This window comes from Sciurus carolinensis, chromosome 3 (assembly GCF_902686445.1).
Source record: "Sciurus carolinensis chromosome 3, mSciCar1.2, whole genome shotgun sequence".
In the NCBI taxonomy this organism is placed as follows: Eukaryota; Metazoa; Chordata; class Mammalia; order Rodentia; family Sciuridae; genus Sciurus; species Sciurus carolinensis.
Genome location: NC_062215.1, coordinates 161,434,096 through 161,455,180, shown reverse-complemented (window position 1 = coordinate 161,455,180; position 21,085 = coordinate 161,434,096). Strand labels below are relative to the sequence as shown.

At 38.4% G+C, this 21,085-nt stretch overlaps 1 protein-coding gene across 1 annotated transcript in view; it reads right to left on the bottom strand.

Annotated features, from left to right (window-relative positions):
* The window catches only part of Atic (5-aminoimidazole-4-carboxamide ribonucleotide formyltransferase/IMP cyclohydrolase), a 33,709-nt gene extending 15,785 nt beyond the window's left edge, over positions 1–17,924 (bottom strand). The window contains 8 exon segments of the mRNA XM_047547172.1: positions 8,019–8,175; positions 8,687–8,838; positions 9,148–9,236; positions 12,428–12,494; positions 13,437–13,476; positions 13,478–13,514; positions 17,345–17,471; positions 17,802–17,924. Of these exon segments, the coding sequence (XP_047403128.1) occupies positions 8,019–8,175; positions 8,687–8,838; positions 9,148–9,236; positions 12,428–12,494; positions 13,437–13,476; positions 13,478–13,514; positions 17,345–17,471; positions 17,802–17,820 (688 nt within the window). The 5' untranslated portion in view covers positions 17,821–17,924.
* Between the last annotated feature and the right edge of the window lie 3,161 nt (positions 17,925–21,085).

Sequence of the window (21,085 nt, the reverse complement as noted above, 5' to 3'; positions counted from 1 at the left end):
GCATTGAATGATGAGATGAAAGAGCAAATGTGGGCATTGAATGATAGCACCAATCGACAGTTAAAAGAGCAAATACAGGAAGCAAAAGATCATTTCAATAAAGAGTTAGAGATATTGAAAAAAAACCAAACAGAAATCCTTGAAATGAAGGAAACAATAAACCAAATTAAGAACTCCATAGAAAGCACAACCAATAGGATAGAACACCTGGAAGACAGAACCTCAGATATTGAAGATAAAATATTTAACCTTGAAAACAAAGTTGAACAAACAGAGAAGATGGTAAGAAATCATGAACAGAATCTGCAAGAACTATGGGATATCATGAAAAGGCCAAATTTGAGAATTATTGGGATTGAGGAAGGCTTAGAGAAACAAACCAAAGGAATGAACAATCTATTCAATGAAATAATATCAGAAAATTTCCCAAATCTGAAGAATGAAATGGAAAATCAAGTTCAAGAGGCTTATAGGACTCCAAATACACAAAATTACAACAGACCCACACCAAGGCACATTATAATGAAAATACCTAACATACAAAATAAAGACAGAATTTTAAAGGCTGTGAGAGAAAAGAACCAAATTACATTCAGGGGGAAACCAATACAGATATCAGCAGATTTTTCAATCCAGACTCTAAAAGCTAGAAGAGCCTGGAACAACATTTTTCAAGCTCTGAAAGAAAATGGATGCCAACCGAGAATCTTATACCCAGCAAAACTTACCTTCAAATTTGACAATGAAATAAAATCATTCCATGATAAGCAAAAGCTAAAAGAATTTACAAAAAGAAAGCCAGCATTACAGAACATTCTCAGCAAAATATTCCATGAGGAAGAGATAAAAAACAAAGAAGCAAATCAGCAAAGGGAGGAATTATCCTAAAGGAACTGTCAAATAAAGGAGGAACCAAGATGTGTCAAAAATAAATGAATAAATAAAATTTAAAAAATGAACCAAATGACCAGGAATACAAATCATATCTCAATAATAACCCTGAATGTTAATGGCCTGAACTCATCAATCAAAAGACAGAGACTGGCAGATTGGATTAAAGAAAGATCCAACAATATGTTGCCTGCAAGAGACTCACCTCATAGAAAGAGATACCCATAGACTAAAGGTGAAAGGATGGGGAAAAACATACCATGCACATGGACCCAGCATAAAAGCTGGAGTATCCATCCTCATTTCAGATAATGTGGACTTCAAGCCAAAGTTAGTCAGAAGGGATAAAGAAGGACATTTCATACTGTTTAAGGGAAGCATAAATCAGCAAGATATAACAATCATAAACATCTATGCCCCAAACAGTGGCTCATCCATGTATGTCAAACAAATCCTCAATTTTAGAAACCAAATAGACCATAACACAATAATACTAGGTGATTTTAACACGCCTCTCTCACCACTGGACAGATCTTCCAAACAAAAATTGAACAAAGAAACCACAGATCACAATAACACAATCAATCATTTAGACTTAACAGACATTTATAAAATATACCATCCAACCAAGAGCGAATTCACTTTCTTCTCAGCAGCATATGGATCCTTCTCTAAAATAGACCATATATTATGCCATAAAGCTAATGTTAGCAAATACAAGAAGATAGAGACACTACCTTGTATTCTATCAGATCATAATGGATTGAAGTTAGAAATAAATGAAAGAGTAAAAAACAGAAATTATTCCAACACGAGGAGATTGAACAATATGGTATTATATGATGAATGGATAACAGAAGATATTAGGAAGTAAATTAAAAACTTCTTAGAGGTAAATGAGAACAAAGAAACATCATATCAAAATCTCTGGGACACTATGAAAGCAGTACTTAGAGGAAAAAATTTATTTCCAGGAGCGCATTTAATAAAAGAAGTAAAACTCAACAAATAAATGACCTAACACTACAGCTCAAAGCTCTAGAAAAAGGAGAACAGACCAACACCAAAAGTAGTAGAAGACAGGAAATAGTTAAACTCAGAGCTGAAATCAACGAAATTGAAACAAAAGAAACAATACAACAAATTGACAAAATAAATAGTTGGTTCTTTGAAAAAATAAACAAAATTGATAAACCTTTAGCCACACTAACAAAGAGAACACGAGAGAAAACCCAAATTACTAAAATTCGGAATGAACAAGGAAATATCACAACAGACATGATTGAAATACAAAACATAATTAGAAGCTATTTTGAAAATCTATACTCCAACAAAATAGAAAATTTCGAAGACATCAACAGGTTTCTAGAGACATATGAATTGCCTAAATTGAATGAGGAGGACATACAATTTAAATGGACCAATACAATTTAAATGGACCAATTTCAAGTAATGAAACAGAAGTCATCAAAAACCTACCAACAAAGAAAAGTCCAGGACCAGATGGGTTCTCAGCCAAGTTCTACAAAACCCTTAAAGAAGAGCTCATTCCAATACTTCTCAAAGTATTCCATAAAATAGAAGAGGAGAGAACCCTCCCAAACTCATTCTATGAAGCCAATATCACCCTGATACCTAAACCAGACAGAGACACATCGAGGAAAGAAAATTTCAGACCAATATCCTTAATGAACATCGACGCAAAAATTCTCAACAAAATTTTAGCAAATCGCATACAAAAACATATTAAAAAGATAGTGCACCATGATCAAGTGGGTTTCATCCCAGGGATGCAAGGTTGGTTCAACATCAGGAAATCAATAAATGTCATTCACCATATCAACAGACTTAAAGTCAAGAATCACATTATTATTTCAATAGATGCAGAAAAAGCATTTGATAAAATACAGCACGACTTCATGCTCAAAACACTAGAAAAAATAGGGATACTGGGAACATTCCTTAACATTGTAAAGGCCATCGATGCTAAGCCCATGGCTAATATCATTCTAAATGGTGAAAAACTGAAAGCATTCCCCCTAAAAACTGGAACAAGGCAGGGATGCCCTCTTTCACCACTTCTATTCAACATCGTCCTTGAAACTCTAGCCAGAGCAATTAGACAGACCAAAGAAATTAAAGGGATACGAATAGGAAAAGAAGAACTCAAACTATCCCTATTTGCTGATGATATGATTATATACTTAGAGGAACCAGGAAATTCCAACAGAAAACTTTTAGAACTCATTAGTGAATTCAGTAAAGTAGCGGGATATAAAATCAATGCACATAAATCTAAGGCATTTTTATACATAAGCAATGAATCTTCAGAAAGAGAAATTAGGAAAACTACCCCATTCACAATAGCATCGAAAAAAATAAAATACTTGGGAATCAATCTCACAAAAGAGGTGAAAGACCTCTACAATGAGAATTACAGAACACTAAAGAAAAAAAATTAAAGAAAACCTTAGAAGATGGAAAGGTCTCCCTTGTTCTTGGATAGGAAGAATTAATATTGTCAAAATGGCTATACTACCAAAAGTGCTACACAGATTCAATGCAATTCCAATTAAAATCCCAATGATGTACCTTACAGAAATAGAGCAAGAAATTATGAAATTCATCTGGAAGTATAAAAAACCCAGAATAGCTAAAGAAATCCTTGGCAGAAAGAGTGAAGCAGGGGGTATCACAATACCAGATCTTCAACTCTACTACAAAGCAATAGTAACAAAAACGGCATGGTATTGGTACCAAAATAGAAAGGTGGATCAATGGTACAGAATAGAGGACACGGACACAAACCCAAATAAATACAATTTTCTCATACTAGACAAAGGGGCCAAAAATACGCAATGGAGAAAAGATAGCCTCTTCAACAAATGGTGCTGGGAGAATTGGAAATCCATATGCAACAGAATGAAACTAAACCCATATCTCTCACCATGCATGAAACTAAACTCAAAATGGATTAAGGACCTCGGAATCAGACCAGAGACCTTGCATCTTATAGAAGAAAAAGTAGGTCCAGAGCTTCAGCATGTCGGCTTAGGACCAGACTTCCTCAACAGGCTCCCATAGCACAAGAAATAAAAACAAGAATCAATAACTGGGATAGATTCAAACTAAAACGCTTTCTCTCAGCAAAGGAAACTATCAGCAATGAGAAGAAAGAGCCTACAGAGTGGGAGAAAATCTTTGCCAATCATACTTCAGATAGAGCACTAAACTCCAGAATCTATAAAGAACTCAAAAAACTCTACACCAAGAATGCAAATAATCCAATCGACAAATGGGCTAAGGAAATGAATAGACACTTCACAGAAGAAGATCTACAAGCAATCAACAAACATATGGAAAAATGTTCAACATCTCTCGTAATAAGAGAAATGCAAATCAAAACCACCCTAAGATTCCATCTCACCCCAATTAGAATGGCGATCATCAAGAATACAAGCAACAACAGGTGTTGGCGAGGATGTGGGGAGAAAGGTACACTCATACATTGCTGGTGGGGCTGCAAATTAGTGCAGCCACTCTGGAAAGCAGTGTGGAGACTCCGTAGAAAGCTTGGAATGGAACCACCATTTGACCCAGCTATCCCACTCCTTGGCCTATACCTAAAGGACTTAAAATCAGCATATTACAGAGATACAGCCACATCAATGTTCATAGCTGCTCAGTTCACAATAGCCAGATTGTGGAACCAACCTAGATGTCCTTCAATTGATGAATGGATAAAGAAACTGTGGCATATATATACAATGGAATATTACTCGGCCATAAAGAATAAATTTATGGCATTTGCAGGCAAATGGATGAAATTGGAGAATATCATGCTAAGTGAGATAAACCAGTCTCAAAAAACCAAAGGAAGAATGATATCGCTAATAAGTGGATGATGACACATAATGGGGGGTGGGAGGGGTTAGTGTTAGGGTTAGAGTTAGGGTTAGGGAGCGGGGCAAGAATGGAGGAAGGAAGGAATGTATAGAGGGAAAAGAGGGGTGGGAGGGGTGGGGGGAAGGGGAAAAATAACAGAATGAATCAAACAACATTACCCTATGTAAATTTATGATTACACAGATGGTATGTCTTCACGCCATGTACAGAGAAACAACATGTATCCCATTTGTTTACAATAAAAAAAAAGAGGGAAACAGACATAAACATACAGAAACCTGATAAAGAAAAACAAAGCAGCTGAGCCTGAGTTCATATTTTAAAAAACCAGATTCAGTCAGACTAGAAATCAACCAATCAAAGGGCTTCAGGAACAGAACGGGAGGAATCAGGACAAGACTGGAAACCAGTCAGGGATCACAGAAATTCAGAACTAAGATAACAGTTGTAATTATAGAGAGTATACATTGACAATTTACAATCTGTCAATTGAAAAATTATAATACAAGCTAAAACAAGAGTTGTGGTGGAAGGAAAGGAGAGGGAAGAAAATGCCGGGTGGTGTTTTCTTCTTTTGCAGCAGATGCAGTAGGCGGCCTAAAGCTGAGCCCAGTTATGAGGAGACTGCAACCTCAGAGTGGGGTATTAACTATTTCCTTACCTTTGGCATGAGTTAGTATTTCTCATGAATAAACATAAGATGTGTATACAAGCAAATAGTGAGCCAGCACTAACTAAAAACAAAGTTGCATGATTTCATTTTCCTCATGTAGAGAGTTTTTTAAAAAGTAAAAACTTTGCAAAATGTTTGGCTCTCGCCTACCACAACATTAGTGGCTGCTCAGGGACTCGGGATACATCAGTGAATTAGGGAGCTCTTCCCACCCTCCCCAATATCATTAACTTCATCAGGTTCATGGGGGAGGCAAACACACTAAGCAATAAAAGGAAACAAGCTACTATGCCATGAAAAGACATGGATGAACCTTAAATGCCCGAGGCTTAGTGTGACATTGGGGACTGAACCCAAGGGTCCTCTGCCACTGAGCTACATCCTCAGAACTTTTGAGATGGTCTCGTAAGTTGTCAAGGCTGGCCTTGAAGTTGCCATCCTCCTGCCTCAGTCTCCTGAGTAGCTGATGTTACAGGTGTGCACCACCTGTGTTTTATCTCAGATACTTCCTCCTCGTAACTTACATTCCTCACTTAGGTTCTGAGGCAAGAAAATATCTCTATGTACTTTTAGATCCCATACTTTTCGTTGTCAAAAGCATTTTCACTCATACTGTGTTAAAGTCTTGATTTATTGTTCCTTATTTTAATGTGTGGGGGGGTATGAATGCTTTTTTTCTTAAATTTTATAGTGAATGTGGCAGAAGTGGCCCTGGACATATAAATAATGACTTACTGTAAGAGACTCATTGAGTTTCTCCCAAATATGCTTATTTTCACAACAGAGGGGGCATTTTGCTTTATCATATACTTTGAATGTTTTTTGATAACTATTTAATTACAAGATATATGCTTGTTTATGTGTCTGGAAACAAAACTGAAGCAAGAGTAAAGATGGAATTGAGTGTGTGATTGTAATGACTGGTTTCTTGACTAGAGATGAGATCATTTCTATTTGCTTCAGCAATTTAACAGATTCCAAATTTCTCTGCAGAACTTTCCATCTGACCAATTATTAGGGCCTTTAAATATTTGAAATTTGAAGGGTACTTGTACTCAACTCTTGAGATATTTCAGAAACCAAGTTTTCTCCCACGCATGACATAGCTGAGCTGTCTAAGAAGCAAGGGAGATGGGAGTTTATACATAGAGTATCTCACTTTATTTTGAATTCTTGTACGTCTTATGAAATATTTTACTTTTACAGTTCATTACTGTCTAGTTTGTTTCTTCGACGTCTCATCCCTAAGTTCCAAAAGCACTATATATATTTTATAAACATATACATATAATATATAAACATATTTATATTATATATTAATAACATATTTGTGTATTTAAATACTTTATATTTTATAACATATTTATATACATATTTATTATTTGTTATATATACATATAAATAAACATATATTAATTGGGGGGAGGTGGGTGGGGAGACTTTTTAAAGTACTCTCCAGGAGGTGAGGGGCTGCTGAGGAAGTAGATCTGGGCAGGTACTTGAGGAGGGGAAGCTGAGAAGGGTTTCAAGCAGGTGTGACATCATCTGCTGCACATTTTTAAAAGATGCTCTGTTCTGAAAACAAAGGGCCCAGAGAGAAAGCAAAGATTCCTTAAGACAATCATGTCTGGGAGACTTCCTGGGGTGACAGGTCGTGAGTACTGTTAGACACGAAATGTACGTGAGGTAGAATGAAGACAGATCTCAACAGAATGTGAAGGGTAAGGAGAAGAGCGTTTTAAGTTAACAGACACCTTATCCTGCTCCCCTCCACCTCTCCCCAAGCTGTTGACACCAAAGGAAGCTGACAGCAAGGTCTGCTTCTTCCTGCCAGCAAAGGCCTGTAGGCTTTGGACTCACCCTTGTTAGTGAGCAAAGCTGTCCTTGCTCTATCAGTACTTGGTCTCCAAGGCTGCCACGCCTGTAATTCTCTCCTCTGCCGGTTCCCCACTCTCCCCTCCCAAGGAGGACATGTTCCAACAGCCCACCTCAGGGACAAACACTGGAAACCCTCTCTTCACTTTAGAAACCAATGGAAATTCTGATTTGTTTGAAGAATTACCTATCATCCTTATTTCCTAACCTCACACTTGTGGTTTGGCCCACTTCAAATGGGTTCCTAAAGCTATCTTCCAAGGAAACTCTTCTTGAATCACTCCCCAAACAGTCCTCCTTCTGTTCCAAAGCATTCCAACTCATCGAATGTGCAGGTTTTCCTCTGCTGGTCCCTTCACTACTTTACCACCAAGTGGAGAAGCACCCCAAGACTTGGTCTTGATCTTCCTCTGTGAAATTCAGGCATCCCATCCTATCCCACATCTTCACGAATACCCACATACATGAGACATTCTAATCTGCATCTCCACCTTGACCTCTCCACCACTCCAGATTTCCTCAACATTTCACAAATCCAATGGTATTTCAATTTTGGATGGTTGCAAGAGGTATTACGTAATTTGTCTTCTAAACGTGATTCACGTCTGACATAACACAGAGAAAGACATGCAAGTATCCAGACACAGCACAGTCACACAACACTAGGCTTTACCTGTGATGGGAAGCCGGGGCTTCAGTGTGTAGAGCTGGGCAGGAGTCTGATGAGGGTTCATTCCATACCGCAAGGGCATCTGAGATATTCCTTTACTGTACTGCTTCCTGAAGTAATCTGAAATTGCTTCATCATATTGTGCTGTGTGAGTGAATGCCTACAAAAGGTGTAAACTTTGTGAGACTCTAGCAGCAGGGATAAGAGTTTTAGGTACATAGCAAGCTACATACCTTGGTCCTGTGCATGCACACAAACACAAGACACAAACACTGAATAACTCAACAAATGATCCCTTTCTATTGTCTTTCCATCTTTTTGGTAAAATAATCCATTTTTACAAAAGGATAGCAGTTCCAAAACCTGTTAAGTGATACATCTAAGGAAGAGCTGAATACCATTTGTTTTGGCAAACACTGCACTAGATATTTTTTGGTATCAGAGACTGAACCCAAGGGGTCTTAATCACTGAGTCACATCCTTAGCCCTGTTTATTTTTCATTTTGAGACAGGTTCTCACTAAGTTGCTCAGGGCCTTGCTAAATTACTGAGGCTAGCCTGGAACTTGCAATTGATCCTCCTGCTTGAGCCTCCGAGTCATTGGGATCACAGGCTTGCACCACGCCTGGCTCAGATGTCGCTTTAGGACTATTATAGAAGCACACCCCCACCTTCAAGGCCAACTGGCGCCTCGTCTCCAAGGAGGTGTCTTTACTATCAGATCTTTGCATCTCTGTGGACACTGCCACATAGTCCTCTGGTTCACACACAACTGTCACTCGGGCATGGTTTTTGGCTGCAGCTCTCAGTAAGGTCACTCCACCTTTCAAAAACAAAACATTTTTTTTGGCATTTCCACAATAGCTGATGAACCTTTTTCAAATATAGTCATTGTACACAAAGTTCTCTTTCATTCTTGACTTAGGAAGGAAAACAAATAAGGAAAATAAAATTCAGATACAGCTCCATACCACAAATAGCTAATAAAACAGATGAATTATAATTCTTAAGAATATAATCTTGGAGAAGTAGCTACCTTTGCTTCATTAATAATTAAAATTAAAAGAAAATCTCATTAGAATTCAAATAATCCCCTCCTCAGTCAGTCCTCAAAATGGTTTTTCTAACTTACCAATATCAATTTGCTCAACAGCCTCCTCAACAGTTACATCTGGAGAAGAAACTGTCTTCACAAAGGGATACAAATTGCAGGCAACAACTCTAGAAAGGAGAGGAAGTGAGTGTCATTGAAGATTGTCATTGATGTATAGCTACCTAGGAAAAAATAAGTCAGTACTATACATGTGATCAAAAACCAGAAAGATCCGGGGCTGGGGATATAGTTCAGTTGGTAGAGTGCTTGCCTTGTAAGCACAAGGTCCTGGGTTCGATTTCCCAGCACAGCAAAAAAAAAAAAAAAAAAAAAAAATCCAGAAAGATCCAAAATATAAAATGTGAGTCTGACATTCAGAATTCCAAAAAGTTGTGCTAAAAGGTCTGCTTGTCCTGGAGCTCTGGAGTGCAGACGATCCAGTCAGCTGGAGCTCTGATCTGGTTACACACTGGTCCCTTCAAGCCATATTGCAGTGTTCCTGTTTGGGGAACCTCATCAGGCCATTATAAACTTCAAACACTTCTACAGAAATGAAAAATACCAAATTACAAATAAAATCCCCATTTTAGACTTTTATCTAGGATGTTTTAGATTCTTTTACCAATGGACTGTGCACAATGATGAAAACAATGGAGCATTCTAAAGGTGAAATATTTGTCTTCCCTTAACAGAAGTCATAAAAATGATGTTAACAGGAATGCCAAAAGAACGATTTAAAATACAGAACTAATTTAAAAATTAATGACCAATGAAATGGACTTCCACTCCCAGGACTGCAACTTCCTGTGGGCAGGCTCCTGAACCAAACAAGTCTAAAGTGATTAAAACTCCCAGGAAAACAGGAAAGAGAACCTCCCAGTTCTTTCTATTAAGTGTATTCCCTGATATCAAACCAGATAAACATGTCATGAAAAAACTACAGGCCACTATTTCTTATATATGTTAACACAAAAATCCTCAAAAATTATCCTAATAAACTGAATCCAGAAAAACAGAAAAAGAATTACATATCATGGCAAGTTGAGTTTAATCCCAGTAATGTAGAGTTGGTTTAAGTATTGAAAACAAAAAACAAAACAAACAAACAAAAAAGAAACCAGTTAATGTGATGTCAACAGAAGGACAAAAAATATTTGATCATTTCAACAGATGCACAAAAAAGCAACTGACAAGCCAGTGATGCACACCTGTAATCCCAGCAGCTCAGGAGGCTGAGGCAGGAGAATTGGGAATTCAAAGCCAGCTTTAGCAACATAGCCAGACTCCTCTCAAAATAAAAAGGGGATGGATGTAGCTCAGTAGTAAAGCACTCCTGAGCTCAATCCCCAGTACTAAAAAAAAAAAAAAAAAAAAAAAATTCAATCTTACCACTGATATTCAACACTGTGCGGGAGGTTTCAGTCAGAGAAACTCACAAAGAAATACAAAGCATCATAAGGATTTAAAAAAAAAAGAAGTGATGTTATCTCCACTCACAGGTGACATGATGTTTATAGAAAAACCAAAGAACTCACAAGAAAACCTACTAGCACCAATAAAAAAATTCACGAAGGTTGCAGGATATATGATTAATACACAAAAAGCAACTATACACATTACCAAGGACCAATCAGAAAATGAAATTAAGAAAACAAATCTACTTACAATAGCATCAAAAAGAATAAAATATTTAAGAATAAATTTAACAAAAGCAGAAGACTTGTATACTGAAAAGTACAAAATAATGTTGGAACAAAAAGAAGAAAAGTGAAATGAGACATCCCATATTCCTGGGTTAGAAGACTTAATACTGCTAAAATGGCAATGTCATCTATTGATTTAACACAATTCCATTACAATTACCTTTTTTGTAGTGTTCCTAAAAATTATGTGGAAATGCAAGGGTCCCTGAATGGACGGTATTTTTTTTTTTTTTTTTCTTTCGAGAACTGGGGATTGAACCTGGGGATTTCTGAGCTACATCCCTAGTCCTGGTTTAACTGATTTTTGAGATAGAGACTGGCTAAGTTGCCCAGGCTGGCTTGGAACTTGCCATTCTCTTCCCTTAGCATCCTGAGTCTCTGGGATTACAAGCATGGGCATTATACCCAGCCAAAACATTCTTGAATAAGAAAAAAAGTTAGAAGACTCACAGCTGCTGATTTTGAAACATAGACAAAGCTACAGCAGTGAAGTAGCACTGAAATAATGGATGTACAGACCTAGTGGGCCAAACTCATTCAATGAGAGTAAAAACAATCTATTCAACAAATGATGCAGGTCAACTCGACAGTCACATGTGAAAGAGTAAAGCTGAACCCCTACCTCACACCTATATATGAAAATTAATTTAAAATGGATCAAAAAACTAAGGTTACACCTAAACTAAAAACCCTATAAAGAAAACATACAGGGACTAAAATCTGAAGTCAAGGTTCAGTCAAGAGTTGTTTTCTCTCATATGTGAAAGGTAAAGAGGGAAAAGAAAAAGAAAGGTGAGGGGATCTCAGGAAAATCAAAGAGAAATCCACTGAGGAAAGGGACCAAGGGAAGAGAGGAGGGGAGAGAAAGAAGGAAATACTAGGGAATTAAATGAAAAATAAAATAAGATGATGTTAAAAAAAAAATGAAAACAATAAACAATTCACAGGAGGAGAGGACTTTGAAAACATGCTCTGTGAAAGAAGTCAGTGGCGAAAGATCATATATTGCAGGACTCCATTTAAATAAAGTATTCAATATAGGCAAATCCACAGACAGAACACAGATAACATAGACCAGTGGTTGCCAAGACTGGAGGCCATTTGGGGTAATGTCTGAATTCTAAAGAGTACAGGCTTTTTTGGGGGGTTGGGGGGTGGATAATGAATATGATCTAATATTCAATATGATGACAGCTGCGCAAATTCTATAAATATGAAGACCACTGAATTGCATGTTAAATTGGCGAATTATACAGTAAACAAATTATACTTCAATAAAGATACTATAGATATTTAAAAGAAATAATCAACTTTTAATGCTAATAACTAAGTTGGTTGTACATAACAAAATACAGATCATAACTTCCTGAAGTAAAGTTCAGGGGCTAGAGGTCTAGTTCAGTGGTAGAGCAATTGCCGAGCATGTGTGTGAGGCCCTGGGTTTGATGCCCGGCAACAAAAAATTAAAAAAATAAAGCAAAGGTTGTTTTTATACACACAAAAAGAACTCTGTAAGGGCTTTTAGTAGGGGAAAAAATGGGGTGAAGAACATCAGGTTTGGCATATTCTTTGTCTTTGTTCCTTGATACGTTAAAAATTCAACTTCAGATTTTTACCTTATAAGATTAAAATCAAGTCTGGCCATGTCAGCATTATCTTGCGGGATATTACGAGCCAGGATTCCTAATTTAACAAAGTTAAAGAAAGATTAAGTTCAGAAAACAATAATGCACTTCTTTTAAGGTAGTCCCATCCATGAAGTTAAATCCTCTAATGCTCTTAATTAAAAAATACAAAATGCAGTTTGAGAGTTATTGAGTAAAAAATTAAGAACAGAGAATACATTTTAAAATCTCTTGGATCAGTACCTAATAAACTTCTCTTGAGTAACAAATTGTAAAAAGCTGTAAAACAAATTTTTACACCAATTGTGTCAAATCCATTACAGTCTAGGTCCCTAAGTCAACAGCTTTTCTGATGACTCTTAGCCTTCCAGTCTTTATTTGCCCAATTTTATTGCAACTGGCAAGTTAGCAATATACTATTTATAGTCATTATGGTTTATTTGCAATTTACTGTGTCAGACAAATGAATAAAGCACTTTAAAAAATATCCTTTAAAAATCAGGTATGTTGGGATGCTTTATTCTAAGTTTGAACTGTTTTAAAAGTCAATACTTTATACTACAAAATCCAAATATTTTTAGTTAACTCCAATAGGAAATGTAATACTCTAAATTAGTAGTTAAGATAAGGCTAAGAGTAAGCAGAAGTAAACAATCTGAATTCATCATGTAATAAGGCAAGGCAGATTTTAAACAGGTTCTAATGCATTATGAAACCTGACAGCCAATGAGACAAACCAATATAACCTTGTGAGTAGTAATTCTTTTTTTGTGCTTATGACTTGCCTTCTTTTTCCTTTGTTCTATAAAGTTCTAAAATATTCTTGAAAGCCACTGATTTTTTAAAAAAACGTTTTAGTTGTCAACAGATTTTATTTATTTATTATATGTGGCACTGAGGATCGAACCCAGGGCCTCACACATGCCAAGCAAGTGCTCTACCACTGAGCCACAACCCCCGCCCAAAACGCTGATTGTTTTAAACTGAAAACATCACTTACCAGCGTGGACTGCAGGATGCAAGGTTTTCACTCGCCCCCCCTAACATTTCAGGAAATCCAGTTAGCTCAGAGACATCTCTAAAACAGATAAACAGAACATCAGGGCTATTTCTGTACTGTCACTAAATCAAACATCTCCCATTGAATCCACAGTTCTCATTTCAAAAAAATTTTTTTCACAGTCTGAATTGAACAAAAAAATTATTCCAGCTTCCTAAGTTCCTCAGTACATTTGATTTCTTCTTCTTATTATTTTTTTTGGTACCAGGATTTGACTCCAGCAGTGTTTAAGCAGGGAGTTACATCCCCAGCACCAGCCCCTCCTTTTCTTTTTTTAGTTTTTAAGACATGGTCTCACTAAGCTGCTTAGGGCTTTGCTAAATTGTTGAGGCTGGCTTTGAACTTGTGATTCACCTGCCTCAGCCTCCAGAGTCAATGGGATTACAGAGGTGTGCCACCATGCCCAGCTATATTTGATTTCTTACATAAAATTCTATTTACTTTCCAAAAAAGTGTTGTTATAGTTTCAAACTGATGTATGTTCAGGGGAAATCAGTAAGTATTAAAGCGCTGATTTTACATTTTTTTAGGAATTCAGAAATTGAATCATAAACCATACTAATTAAATATTAAGAAATAAATTCAACCTGAGAAGCAATTTGGCAGTACCTAACGAAAAGCATTAAAAATAGCCTTATCAGGCTGGGGCTATAGCTCCTTTGGTAAAGTGCTTGCCTCACAAGCACAAGGCCCTGGGTTCAATTCCCAGCACCACAGGAAAAAAAAAAAAAAAAAAAAAGTCTTATCTCAGAAATTGACAAGTAGAAATAAGAATTTAGTTTTATGATTAAAATAAGTGGCATATCAAATAAGTGGGGAAAGAAGCCTGTTCTGAAAAGCAATGCAGAGCCTGGCATGGCAACACACGCCTATAATTCCAGCTACTATGAAGGCCGATGCAAGAGGATTGCAAATTCAAGTCCAGCCTCAGCAACTTAGTGAGGCCCTAAGAAGAAACATAATGAGACACTGTCTCAAAAAAAAAAAAAAAAAAGTAGGACTTGAGATGAAGCTCAGTAATGGTGTGCCCCCCTGGGTTCAATCCTCAGTACCAGAAAGGGGCGGGGGGAGCAGTGTAGATATTATAGAAAACATCATTAAATACCAAAATTAAATATGTTAGGAATACTCTGTAGGCATTTAATAAAAGACTGATGGCTATTATTATGTAAATGTTAAAACTGCATAGAAAAAAGTAACAGGATCACAAAATATGAGTAAGGGCCATATGAAGGGCAATTTTAAAACATTAACCCACGTCGGTCAAGTTGACCTCCAGAAAGCTACACCCATAAACATTCCCTGGCAGAATTTATAAACTGTAATGATGGGGGGAAATGCCCATAATATGTAAGCAAGGAAAAAAAAAAAGCAGAAAGCAAAACTATCTTCTGTGAGAGCTATGAAATAAAGTAAATGCTTATAAAAATACTGGAAGGAAGACATTAACATGTTAAGAATTATAAGCCATTTTTTACTATCTTCTTTATAGATTTCCACACTTTTTCAAATTTTTCGCAATCAACATATTTGGCATTTATAGAAAGAAAATAATAAACATTTTAGAACAGCAAATTCTGAAAGTAGGGTACAGATTTCCTGGGTATACTACCCAGGAATAAATTCAGTAAATAAAATTCAGTTCCTCCAACTAAAGATGATCACTTAAAACATAAAATAGCAGATTTATTCCTAGAATTAAACATGTGGGGTTAAAAAGCTTGTTATTCCTTTCTATTTAAGAATTTGTCTGTAGAACATGTAGTCTTCAGAAACACTTCTCCATGTACTATGGTACACTCTGAAACTTCACTAGTTGACCACACAAGGCAGCGGGACCTTCCTGGGATAACATCTTGGCCTCTTTGCATGCTAGGTTAGCACTCTACCACTGAGCTACACACCCAACCCACTACTGATTTCTTTGTACCTCGGTTTTTTAAATTGTCCAATGGGAACAATACCACTTGTACCAAAAATGTTACTGTGAGGACTTATATGAAATAATATACATAAACACCCCTCAGATAGGGAGGGCATGATGGCACAGTCCTGTAATTCCAGTGGCTTGGAGACTGAGGCAGGAGTACTACAAGTTCAAAGCCAGCCTCAGCAATTCAGCAAGGCCTTAAGCAACTTAGTGAGACACTAGCTCAAAATAAAAAATAAAAATGGCTTAGGGATGTGGTTTAGTGGCTAAGCACCTCTGGGTTCAATCCCTGGTACCCCCCCCTCCCCCCCCCCCCCCCCCCGCCCAAAACAACAAACAACAAAAAACATCCTACTCCATTCAATGAAGTTTCGTGTGCTGGGCTCTAGGTAAATCACTTATGGAGAACACTCTCACCCCTTTAATAGGACAGAAACATATCTATCTTCCCAATTTAAAAAAAAAAAAAAAAAAGCTATTAAAATGGGGGGGTAAGGGAGGAGTAGGGAGACAGAAATAATGCTGAAAAGCTGATTAAGTATTTAAACTGGATAGGACACACATAAGGGGGTCACCACTATATTTTATACATTTTACTCATTATGCCTGGAATGTTTTCATAATACAAAATTTGAAGGAGAAAATGGTGGGGGCACAGGAATTTGTTTATTGAAGAAAGCTCCCACTGTAACAGTAGAACCCAACTTAGCCTAATGGAAAGAACACATATGGACTCCGTATTCTCATCTTGCTGTTGCTCAAAGAACTCACAAGGTCCCCATAAGAGAAGAAATGCTTATAAAAATACTGAAAGGAATACATGTTGAGAATTAGAAGCCATTTTTACTACATCAGATAAAAGATGTAAAAAGTATTTGAGAAACAGCAGGGTGTAGTGATACACATCTATAATCCCTACTATAATCAGCTACTTGGGAAGCTGAGGCAGGAGGATTCCAAGTTCCAGGCCAGCCTCGGCAACTTAGTAATACTGTCTCAAAGTAAAAATTTTTTTTAAAAGTGTGTGTGTGAAGGTGGGGAATAGAGGGAGGCTGGGGAAGTAGCTCAGTGGTTGAACACCCTTGGGTTCAACTCCCAGTACTAGAGAAGGAAAAAAAATTTTTTTGAGAGAAAGTATTTATTTAATAAAGCAAAGCATTCTTGGCATCTAAACTTGTAATCTGGGAGGTTGTGCACTGCTCATGCACCACAAAATTTATATAAAGAAAAAGGTGGATAATCGACCCCTACATGGATCTGGAGGACCAGAGTAAATTTTCCACACAGCAATAAAGGCAGGTTTCATTCCTTTTCTAAAATCTCTCTCTGGAGTGGGTATGGTCTTCCTCTGAACTCCCACTAGTTTATCTATCCTTTTCACTTTCTGTCTTTCAGTGGAGTTACCTCCTCTCTGGTCACACCCACCCTTAAGCTCCTTGAGGTCAGGAATGGCCTGCTTTATCTCCTGTATACCCCTTTCCACTGCCTAGTAAGGTAATGAATGAGCCAATGAATAACTTCTTTCATATGGTTAGGGGAGGTGCTAAAGGAAAGTAGATGCGACTCCTCAAGATGTAAACAACTTTATTAAACAGACAGTTAATCAAGTGAACAGAGTTCCGGAATTATAACTTTAGAGTTCCTCGTGCATAATAGATGACCCACCTAAATTAATCCGGGGTTCTAAGCTCAGGACCACCTGGGTTCCAAACACACACATTACTCAATTCTAGATTTGTCAAGTTACTAAACCCCTGAGGCTCATTTTCCTCTTACATAACGTGGGTAAGGGGTGTTCCAACCTTGCAGCGTTACTGAGAGGAGGATAGGTGTTTTACTCAACGAGCCTGCATTACATTAACTTCTAGATGGATCACTTTCTGCCTGGACTTACCTCAAAAACTAAATTGTGCCTTACCTGACCGCCAGGCCAGCATCCCTGAGAGCTTTTGCAGTCCCTCCGGAAGCGACCAGATTCAAACCAAGAGACGTTAGGTTTCTGGCAAATTCCACAAGGCCAGTTTTGTCAGAGACACTGAACAAGGCTGAAAGAAAAGGCATTTTTTCTCATTACTCGCAGTTCGTTACACTGTGTCCTCCAGGGCCTGGGGGAGGAAATTCATGCGTGACGATGCCAGCCTGGGCCTAGGACACGCAGGCCCTGCCTCGGGGGCCTCCCGGGTCGCAAGCTGGCCAGTCGCACCGGGCAGGGGACGCTGGGCCGGGACAGGGGGGCTCTGGGCGCGGATCGCAGCCCACAGGGCAGTCGGGAGCCCAGCCCATTTGGGACCGCGATGCCCGCCGGGCCACCGCCATGGCCCGGCACGGGGCTGAGGAGCAAGCTGGCAGACGGCGCGGCTCCGCGAGGGCCTCACCGAGCTGGCCGGGGGCCATGGCTGCAGCGCCTGGTCCGGGAGAGCTCGGCGGCGGCGGCGGCAGCGGCTGCACCACGTGCGAAGGGGGAGGCGCGGCCTGGCCTGTCCCGCGCAGGAAGCCGGTGGGCGGGGCGGACACCGTCCTGTCACGTGACCCCGGCCCCGCCCAACCTCGGAGCCTCCGGCTGAGACAGGAGGAGGGTGTGGCTCCGGACGGGGCCCCAAGGCCAGGAACGTGAGCTGGAAGGGATCCGGTCTCCGATCCCAAAATCTGGGCGTGCGACCTAGTGATGGGCTTGCGCCCCTAGAGTGCGGCCACCCCCACGGCCTCCGGAGCAAACTCCTGTGGCCCACGACAGCCTGTCTCCCGGGGCTGGAATGCAGACCCGAGTGCCAGAGCACCGCTGCTGAATACGAAATCAAAGACACTCAAGGGGTAGCTCTCAGAGTGGAAGAGTCGGAAAGGATCTCGGCAATGGTCTCGCGTGCTCCTGTTTCAGTAGGTTGGAAAAATAAAATCGAGGTCTACAGATTAGGTGACTGACTGCAAAGTGCCCCGATAAAAAAGAAGTGAAACTGACACCCATTTGAGTTTGCTTATTCCACATTATAAAATGGCCTGATATCTGCAAAAAGATGGTGTCTTTCTTGCAGATCTGTAAATGTTATGTGCCCCAAGCCTAGAGGAAAGGAATGATAATGGTTAAATGGGGAGGAAAAAGACCTTAATTCTTTGAAAACAGGAAGAGCAAAATTGAGCACATTTTTTTTTAATGACACATTTGCCTCAAAATAAATACACAGAATAGGCTGTCTACACAAGCCTATTTTTGCGTTCTTCATTAGAATTATGTTACAAAGTAATAGCATAATAGCATGGTCTTTTGGGGAGGGGGGTTTACTGGCAATTGAACCCTGAGAGCTTTACCACTGAACTACATACCCAGTTCCCCAGGTTTTTTTTGTTTTGTTTTGTTTTGTTTTTTTGTTGTTTGTTTTGTTTTGTTTTGTTTTGTTTTTAATTTGATTCAGGTGCTCACTAAATTGCCCAGGTTAGCCTGGAATTTGCCATCCTAATCCTCCTACCTCAACCTCCCTGATCCCTGGGATTACAGGCACCTTACACTACACCTGGAACCTTTTATTCTTAGTCGTGAGACTCACATTAGGTGGAAAGGAATCTATTTGTTTCCGTTTTTCCTTTTTCTCTATGCTTCTGGTGCTTCTTTTACTCCCCCAAATAAATACTTATCGACTAGTATAAAGAATTATTTCTTTCTTTCTTTACTTAGGTACTAGGGATTGAACTCAGGGATTTTTACCACTGAGCTACATCCCCGCCCCCCAGTCCTTTATTTTGTTTTTTTAAATTGCTGAGGCTGACCATGAACTTGTGATTCTCTTGCCTCAGGCTCCCAAGTCCCTTGGCATTACAGGCCGACCCCACTGCACCTGGTCAGAATTCTAGTTTTGATCTCTAAATTTGTTTGACTCCTTACTCTAAATTTTCAAAGAGAAATGTATAAAGATTATCACAGTACCTTTGGAGTGTACTCAGAGTGTGGTATTTTCCCCCCTTTCTTTTTGGTTTTTGTTTGCCAACTTTGAAATTTAAAAGACCAGATTCGTCACCAAGGAATAGAACAACTGACCAATATTCCTGATGAACTTAGATACAAAAGTACTTAATAAAATATTAACAAATTGTGTTCAACAACATATCAAGATTATACACCATGACCAAGTTGATTTTATTCCAGAAGTGCTAGGATGGTTTAATATGTGCAAATCAATAAATGAAATTCATCGCATAAATAAAACTAAGGACAAGAATCACTTAGTCTATCTCAGTAGATGCACAGAAGGTCTTTGACAAAATTCAGTACCCATTTATTATAAAAAACACTGAAAACCTAGGGATGGAAGGAACCTGTTTCAACATCATAAAAGCTACATATAAAAACACAAAGCCAACCTCAGGATAAATGGGAAAAAGCTGAAAGCATTTTTTTTTTAAATCTGGGACAGATAAGAATATCCACTCTCACCACTCCTATTTGATATGGTGCTAGAAATACTAACCAGAGCATTTAGGCAAGAGAGGGAAATCAAAGGAATAAAAATAGGGAAGATAGAAGTCAAATTATCACTGCTTGCAGATGATATGATATGATCCTGAATCTAGAAGATCCAAAGAACTCCACCAAGGACTGCTAGAGCTAATATACAAATTTGGCAAGGTAGCAGTTTACAAAATCAACATACAGAAATCAATAGCTTTCCTATACCAACAAGGAATCTGCTGAGAAAGAAATCAGGAAAACAATTCCATTCCTTTCACAGTAGTCTCAAGAAAACACAAAACAAAACAAAAAAACTAGGAATAAATCTAACCAAGGAGTTGAAAGACCTCTACAATAAAAACTATAGAACAGTGAAGAAAGAAATTGAAGAAGCCCTCAGAAGATGGAAAGACCTCCCCTGGTCATGGATAGGCAGAATTAATATTGTTAAAGAGGCCACACTACCAAAAGCAATATACAGATTCAATACAATTCCCATCTAAATACTCATGACATTCTTCACAGAACTAGAAAAGACAGTCCTAAAATTCATTTGGAAGAATAAAAGACGCAGAATAGTCAAAGTGATTTTATGCCAACATAAAGCCTAAAATGCCTGCTGGCGGCATCATAGTAACTGTCTTCAAAATATACTACAGATCCACAGTAACAAGAAATGGTTGGTATTGGCATAAAAACAGATACATAGACCAATGGTGCAGAATAGGAAGCACAGAGACAAACCCACACAGGTACGGTCACTGATCCTTGACAGAAGTGCTAAAAACACACACTGGAAAAAAGACAGACTTTATAAGAAAAGGTGCTGGGGACAACAGGTTATCCATATGTAAAAGAATGGAACTAAACCCTTATCTCTCACCCTGTACAAAAATCAATTCAAAATGGATCAGAGACGTAGGAATTAGATCAGACACTATGCAGCTTCTAGAAGAAAATATAGGGTCAAGATTCTAGCACGTAGGCACAGGCAACAACTTTCTCAATAGAACCCCTATAGCTGAGGAAATAATGCCAAGAGTTAATAAATGGAACAGCATCAAATTAAAAAGCTTATGCACAGCAAAGGAAACAAGAATGTGAAGAGAGAACGTAGAGGATGGGAGAAAATCTTTGTTAACCTATTATTCTACAGGATTAAGATCTAGAATATATAAAGAACTCCAAGAAACTTTACACCAAAAAAATAATAGTAATAAC